At 45.7% G+C, this 8,432-nt stretch overlaps 1 protein-coding gene across 1 annotated transcript in view; it reads right to left on the bottom strand.

Moving 5' to 3' along the window:
- Positions 1 to 7,828, bottom strand: part of LOC118421877 — a 10,556-nt gene extending 2,728 nt beyond the window's left edge. The window contains exons 1-5 of the mRNA XM_035829382.1: positions 7,479 to 7,828; positions 4,778 to 4,848; positions 3,516 to 4,398; positions 911 to 1,074; positions 62 to 124 (exon numbers count right to left, since the gene is read on the bottom strand). Of these exons, the coding sequence (XP_035685275.1) occupies positions 62 to 124; positions 911 to 1,074; positions 3,516 to 4,398; positions 4,778 to 4,833 (1,166 nt within the window). The 5' untranslated portion in view covers positions 4,834 to 4,848; positions 7,479 to 7,828. The remainder of the gene's footprint in view (positions 1 to 61; positions 125 to 910; positions 1,075 to 3,515; positions 4,399 to 4,777; positions 4,849 to 7,478) is intronic.
- Between the last annotated feature and the right edge of the window lie 604 nt (positions 7,829 to 8,432).

Genomic DNA, 8,432 nt, shown 5'->3' with positions numbered 1-8,432 from the left:
TAAAGTGAAAGATGTTTTGTTTACTGTTACGCCTGCATTGTAAAATAAAGCAATCACTCACTGAATGGATTTGTCCACGCCGTCTCCCACAAGCAGACCATTGAGTATCTGTAGGGAGACACATCTGGAACACACGATCAGCAGAAATTCATATAAAGGTAACTGTTATAGCCGGTTTCTGCCGTATACCATGATTAAGTTAAAGACGACAAGCAAAATTTCAGTATGCCTAGTCCTTTTTACAGTGTTCTATCTACGGCATGAACACATTTTGCTAATATCACACATGGTGACAGATGATAAATGACAGTGGCGGTGTTTTTTGGAATTTCCGTTTGAAAGTTGCACGTTCACGCACGACTTACACCATGAATGCCAGTAGGAGCCTAAAAAATAGAGCAATCAAGTGTTGCGATTTAAACCTTCGGAAGATCAATTGCAAACACAAGTCTGAGATTGCCGAGACTCGAACTCAGGCTCAAGGTGGTCTCAGAACTTGCTCATGATGAAGAGAAAGGGAACAGATAGCCCAGGCGCACGCCGCTCAAACTACGGCGGACACCTCCACAAATACAAGTAATATGCTTAGGTCACAAATCGGAAAGGGGGCTCCTGCGGAGAGGCACTTTCGAGTGTGGCCCTTACGTAGCCACGTGGGACACACTGCGACAACCGGGCTATATCAGGGTTTTTTAAAACTCTCAGATAAAATAAACCCGGGACCTTGCGACAAATAGATCTACCCGTGAAAACAGCGAGGGGTAATCCCCGCGGTATCCAGCGGTACATCGGGACAAATTTGTGGCTTCGGAGCCCTGCCGGGGTTAATGTTACATACCCGGCGAGCACGGGCGCAATTGTAATCAATCATTATTTAAGAATGATTAAGTAAATAATGCTTTCCCCTGACCTGCAGAGATGGTACCCAAAGGGCCGCCCGCAGACGAGTCCGTTGTTGTCCTTGTACGAGTATGTGCTCATCAGGTCCTGGATGTGGCCGTGCTCGAACCTGATGTGATATTCCTGCTGGTCCACACTGATGCTGTAGATGAGAATTCCCGGGACGAACCGGACCTATAAAAAGGGGTTTGGGAAAATCTGTAATATTCAGGATTCATCATACCAAATTCCATGCTTTTACCACATTTTGCACAATTCTAGCTATATTTTGCACCAATCACCTAGACTATAACACTAAATATATGAATGTACAAAATTTCATGTGTCACGAGGTGACATCGTGATCACTCTGTGATCACCCCTGGTGTGGGGAGTGTCACCCGAGTAATTGGGAGCAGATGTACAGGGGTTTGAGAAGGGACACGTATCAGGGTAGGGGATTCGAGCTACAGACGCCGACAGGGTAGGACGTGCCCAGATTGTCCTGAGTAAAATCATATCCGCAACATCATGCTTCTGTCCTGATCCTTGACTTGACTCACTTACCATGCCACCGTGACATCTGGTAGTACGGCTGGGGTGAGTCAGGTTCAACGGACGGGACAGAGGCAAACGGGAGGCGTTCAGAGACGCAGGAGAGAGTGCCGACCCGGAGTACCGAGCCCGCGGGGTTGACCAGCAAGGCCAGCAATTGCAAGGGGCAGGCGACGGGCGAGCGTCGGTGGCCGAGGCGAGCGAGAGGAAGCAGGAGGGGTGTCGTCCGAGAGATGCAGACTGACTCGGAGTGATCTGTGATCATGATAACCGCGACAGTAATGGCCTATAGCTGCGGCGAGGGGAGCGGAGTACGGCCACACGGCGGGCGCGGCAGCAGGGCAAGGGCAGGACGGCCACGCGGCGGTGACCGGAGGAAGAGCGGGCCCGGGCAGAGAGAGACACAGGAGGAAGGTCGGTGGGCTCGCATAGTATCATTGACGCACCGTGCACACCGGCCTAGTTCTGTTACTTACTTTGCTTTGCTTTGTACTTTGTTGTAGTAGTTTTAGATTTGTTATAATGTAGGCGACCAACGTTAGATAATTTATGTCAGTGCTATCAGGAATACAGTATAGATTAGCTGAGCAGCGAGTACCATGTGGACGTGGCGGAAGTCAGTGGGGGGGAGTCACCAGATGGGTCAGTTTAGATGTAAGATAGACAGATAGAGATGGACTTGTTGTTATAGATAGAACATGTGGGGTTTACTCCACGGGATAGTAATGTGTAGTTCGTATGATGTTTCCATAGCAGGTCAGGGGTGTCCGGCGTTTCATGTAGTTGTCGGAAAGTCTATTTGTTGTGTTTATGTGTTGAGGAGATGTTAATGTTTAAGTCGAGAGGTAGAGGAGAGAGCAGCGGAGTTGAGTTGAGACGTAGATGATGTGTCGAGGTTAGGAGACCGGTGTATGTGCGTCAGTGGTTGCTTTGCGTTGTCCTGTCCGACCCCAACCTCTACAGGCGAGACTCCACAGCACGACTCGGCAGACAACGACGCCCCGAGGGCCCGACGTCGTATAGGAGTCGTCGTCGTGGGAGCATCTAGCCGGGAGGCCTCTGTGGACAAGACAAGCCTCTTACCGACGGGCAGAGGGGTTCCTGCCGTTTCCTGTGGTTCCGGGACACACCCGGAAGTGCGCAAGCCGGCCGCCGAGGAGGAAGTTGGCGCGGGACACCTGGCAACCATTTGATGAACTTTTGTTGTTGTAAATTGTTATGTTTTTGTTGTTGTTTTGTAAATGTCGGAATGTCGCTGACCTGCATTGTAGAAGAATTAGTAGTATTGTATAGAAGTATGTAAAAGAAAAGCGGTGATGATCTTCATGATAATGGTATGATAATATGTCCCGGTAATCAATAATTGATAACAGCTGTCAACAATGTGGAATTTGTTTTAAAAATGAGGGGTGAGGTGTCACGAGGTGACATCGTGATCACTCTGTGATCACCCCTGGTGTGGGGAGTGTCACCCGAGTAATTGGGAGCAGATGTACAGGGGTTTGAGAAGGGACACGTATCAGGGTAGGGGATTCGAGCTACAGACGCCGACAGGGTAGGACGTGCCCAGATTGTCCTGAGTAAAATCATATCCGCAACATCATGCTTCTGTCCTGATCCTTGACTTGACTCACTTACCATGCCACCGTGACACATGCTGTAACGCTATAACATAAAGTAAAAATGAAACTTTTTTCCAGTAGAAGAATTCGCAGAATTTCTCACCAGACCTCTTCATGTTGACTACCGCGATTGTATTACGTAACGTGAGCCAACAGAATTCCGCCCCAATTTCTGTTTAACTTTACATATCTTAAAGCGTTTTACTTTATTGCACATGAAGTTTAATATTTTTTCTATAAGTATCTCAATCAGATTTAGTAATATAAAGCGTGATATATGTTGGAAGACACATAAAGATATCGAATCTGATGTGTTCCGGTATTCGAACCGGTGTTCTAGGCGCTATTCGTTCGAGCTTCGAAGGCCTGTAGAAGCCTTCGAACGAACGAGTGTTAGAACAGCTGTTCGGATATTCTGGGCACACATCTTCACTAGTCGTTATTACTACTGAGCCATACCTTCCCATGGAATAAGTCCTGGACCATGGCAGACGTGATCTCGTGGTCGTGGTTCCCCCTGATGTAGTACACATCCACGCCGTGCTCTCCCGCCATCTCGCACACGGCGCGAGTGAAGACCTTGCAGACGGAGTCCGTCTTCCAGTGTCTGAGGAAGTCCTGGTCCGTCCAGGCCGGCTCTGCGGCTAACTGGACCCACATCTCGAAGATGTCGCCCAGCAGAATGAGGGAGTGGACCGTCCCTTCAGCCGCCGCCGTCACGATGCGAGACAGGGCGCTCTCCAGCTGCAAGTGGCCGGGACAGATGGCAAGGGGCCGCCCGAGATGGATGTCACTCAAGACGTAGATTTCCCTCTTACTGTCCGACGCTGCGCTGATCTTAACTTGGACAACTTCTTCCCCATAGGCCCCGGTCGGTGGTTGGTAGGGCCGTGGTGGGTTGGCCTCTCCAACTTGACGCTGCCAAACGAGTTTGTAGGGACTCGTTCTGTCTTCGGGCTTGTCTCCAACCTCAGCCTCTTCACTTGTACCGTTGACCGCATCGCTACCGCTCTGGTTCTTGTTTTCTTCATCAACGAAAACGGGCTGTTGGTTCCTTCCTTCAACTTTGGCATCAACTTCTTTAGGTGCAACTTCTTCAGCTGTCTTGCTGGGCTCCTCCTCGCCGTGGTCTCTGTTCGCTGCTTGACCTTGACCGCTGCCAAGGTCATCGTTATCAGGATGCTCTCCTCCGGAGAAGTCGGGATGGGGCACTTCGGTGAGGTCTGAAATCTTCAGGTGTGCGAACTGGGCGTCATGATCAGGTGAGGCGCCAACACGACTTCGCAGGTACTGTAGGTGCTTCTTTAGTTGTGTATAGAGGTCGTCTTCCACCTGTTCCTGGCTGTCGAAAAAAAAGTTTTCTTTATTCAATTCTCTTTAAAATGTAAGCCTTAGAGTAGTCTCATAGCACTTTTAAGGCGTATGTTGGTGGGCTGTTATCCAACTGTGTCTAAGGTAGGGTATTGGAACCCAGTCTTCTCCTCCCATCTCCACAACAGAGGTCAGGTATGTATTCTTACACCTGGATTGGCTGAGGAAAGTCGCATTAAGTGCCTTTTACAAGGACGCAACGTTTTTTCAAGACAAACAGTTCCAACTCATGTAGTAGACCAACTTGTCTCCTGGTCTTTTAAAAGAATAACTGGTAACCCCCTTGTATTTTGTAATGAAAATTTTCTATATACGTCTACGGGGGACCTTTTATGCCAACAACGTCTCACCTTTCTGAGTCCTGATCCGAGATTTCCGCGGGTGTAGGTACCTCACTGTTGTCCATCCTGGCGTCTTCGTACTGTGGGAGTGAAGATAAGATTGTACTCCCCCAGAACAAAGTTTATTTACTTCAACATTCCACAAGGTATCTAACTTATGTTTGATTACCAACATGTCATGGAGTCTAAGTTTGCATAAGACTTTTACTATGCAAATTTTACCAAATGTGTTAAAAGAGACATAAATTAAGCAAATACATGCAAAAAAAAGATAAGGGTATCCCTCATTCTATTGATTTCGGTAAGATTCGTTCGTTTCTTCGTTATGTTGGGAATGTACCAAGGATGCGGTTCCCTGTTGGATGGATCCAGTGACTTGTGACCACAAAAACAAACAGTTGATACACTGCGGTAAGATATGGTAGCCTAGAAACGGGACGTTTTGTTGCGAAGGTCACGAAAACATCGCATCTGGTCAAAGTCCATGGCAACGCCTTCGCGATTGTAGGTCAGGCCTGACTAGCCTGGGTGCAATCCATGTTTAACTCTAAGCGAAAAATAATAGATGAAAAGTTCGAAGACTTGATTTCAATAAACTTGAAAGTGCAATAAACCTTTGAGTGTTTACGATAAAAAAAGGCAGAAAGAGAGGAGTTTTGTGTCGGCACCAAAAGGAGACGTGGTTGCCCGCCCACCGGCATTACGATTTGGCAGACAACTTGCTGTGACATACTCAATAAAAATGTTCTCTATCTGTTCATTGTCTAATTACTGTAACTGCATTTAAGGTCCACCTGGATAACTTTGCATACGTGCACACGCTGGATAATTGTACGAAGGACCATTGGGACAAAACCTGTTTTAGCGAAGGAGCTGTGTGCTCACAGCGAAGGGGCTGCATGCTCGGCGAAGGAGCTGTGTGCTCACAGCGAGGGGGCTGCATGCTCAGCGAAGGAGCTGTGTGCTGACAGCAAATGGGCTGTGTGCTCAGCGACGTACCTGTGTGCTCGGGGAAGGAGCTGTGTGCTCACAGCAAAGGGGCTGCATGCTCGGCAAAGGATCTGTGTGCTCACAGCAAAGGGCTGTGTGCACCAGGCTGAAGTTGGCCGCCGATTGGTAGCCGCCGATCCAGCCGCCGATTCGTCATTAGACAAAATATAACATCCCATTCAGACGCCCATTCGAAGAAACAAAAAATTCCTAATTTCCTTTAAAAGCTTAAATGGATATCAATAACTGCTAGATATTGTCTGTTACCGCCCGATGTATGTATGTATAAACATAAATAATAACAGAAAGTATGATATCAACGATTAAGCACAAATAGTAGGCCCAATGGACGGCCAACTTCAGCCTGGTCTAAAATCGGCTGCCATACGTATACGGCTTGTAGAGCAATCTGCTACCTATCTAGACGTGGCCGACTAACAGAGAGGCCAGCAATCAGTGACCCAGTACAAAAAGAAATGGCCAGCAAAAGTGCCAAAAAAGGCCATAGAGAGCCTGCTATGGAGGCTAGAGGGGAATTAATTAATAGGAAATACCCAAGCAAAGGGGATGCTAAAATCGGCTGCCATATGGCTTGTAGAGCACTCTGCTACTTATCTAAACCTCTCCCGTGAACTTTTAATACGAATTTAGATTGCATATACACCAACGTATTCAATACAAGTATCAAATGTTAAGGGCCGGATTTAATTGATAAACTAGAGGGGAACGTATTATACTAAAAACTTTCGCTGGCGTTTTAATGTAAGCATCATTAACTGCCTGTTTAGATCAAGTTTGACTGTATATACTGTAAATGCAGACTCTTTCGCGGTGGTGTTATATTCGCGGTTTTCGCGGTGGCCTCTTCATAGCGAACTCAAAACCACCGCAAACATTTCCCTTCTGTGTTCTGCCCGTGCCGTCTACGGCACTCCATTCTCACAACATGTATGTAGTATAACGTTACATTGTCAAAGTATGATGACATTTAGTTCGCATTCATTCATTTCTACATAACACCTACTGTATAACACCATCGTATACAACTACAAGTATTACTGTACTAGTAATCAGTGGGTAGATATGGTTAGATCAGTGACTGTCACAGTTGATCACGCCAGCACTGTCAAAGTCAAAAGTGGACTGTTCTGGTCGTTTGTAGCGCCCTTGACGAGTAACATGTAAGACTTTTTCTTTGGTTTGGCAAACAATATAGTCATTGTTGACGTACGTCTCTTTTAAGAATTTATCTTTGAAGAAAATAAGTTTTGGTGACAATATAAAATATAGTGTTGACAATACAGGGCGTATCTAATTTGAATATTCTCACGACACCCCCACATCTGGTGATCGTCACGAGACTTACAAATACGTGTACAATACTTGCTCTGTTCTTTTACACATGTATGATTTGCTGGTCTTAAATGTTCTTGTGTCCCATCAACATGGGTCAACACCTGATCATTTTCTATCGGTTTGTGCTTCTATCAAACTTTATTCTATAAACCACAAGCGTATAAAATGAAAACTATGTCATAGTCGATCCAGGAAGTTATCAAATATTGAGTTCGGACACCTTACTGGATTTCTAAGCATACCATTTTTGTGAGCATGTTGTTAAAACTTCGTCAAAAAATGCACACAAAATCATAGTTAATTCATCTTAGCGGAAACCGCAGCATCAGTGTCGAATGTACACTACACAACGCTGAGTCCTTACCTGAGAGTTTACTTGTCGTGCCTTCTTCCTCTGAATACAGAAGTCAAAAGAGACCGTGTGATGTGTTCATTTAGAGTTATGTCAGCTGTATATTCAGGTGTTACCCATTTAGTTACAGGGGTGTTTAAACGTAATCTGAGGCGTATTGTCGGAATTCAGATGGCTGTAAATATTTTGTATTTAAAAAAATTCATTCAGGTTGAATTTGCAACTTGTTGCGTTACTTTTTTTTCCACATTTTCACCATCAGTATACAATAGCAAGCCGTGAAAATATGTGATAGCCGATCGCGACCAATTCCCATTTGGACAAATATGGCTGACAAGTCAAGTGATTGTGGGACTAGTTAATATTTAAAACATTCCCACGGCAAAACAAAGTCGTTTTCATACGCCGTGAACATCACTGTTTAGTGTTACTGTAGTGTCAACTTATGTTGTATAATATTGTGACTTGATGACAAGATTCTATAATACATACTTTTTTTCTGCTCAGGTGCTGTGAATACACATGAATACTTTTTTTGGGGTTCGTAATTATTCATTTCACCGTGTATAACACCATGGTAGGAAAGTTGTACTGTCTGTACTATGTATTAAGAGAGTAGTTACGGATCAGTAACAGTTGATCACGCCAGCACTGTCAAAGTCAAAAGTGGACTGTTCTGTCCGTTTGTAGCACCTTTGCCGAGTAACCACTATTTGTGGCTTCCGACTGGCGGTTGGTAAATGTGCCGGGTTTTCCATTACAGTGCAGTACTCACATGCATGGATGGTTCACCCGCGAACTCAGAACCACCGCGAATACTCCATTTTCCCTCTACCGCTAAATTTAAATCCCCGCAAACGTAAATGCATTTACAGTACTCGGTAAAAATGACTATAAACTCTCTACGCTCTTGTTATTTGCGTCGACATGTAAGCCCCAAACATGTGGACGCCTGTCAGTATAATT

The sequence above is a fragment of the Branchiostoma floridae genome, chromosome 8 (genome assembly GCF_000003815.2).
Source record: "Branchiostoma floridae strain S238N-H82 chromosome 8, Bfl_VNyyK, whole genome shotgun sequence".
NCBI classification, from domain to species: domain Eukaryota; kingdom Metazoa; phylum Chordata; class Leptocardii; order Amphioxiformes; family Branchiostomatidae; genus Branchiostoma; species Branchiostoma floridae.
Note: the sequence above shows the minus strand (reverse complement) of the source record. Positions and strands in the feature narration are given on the sequence as shown.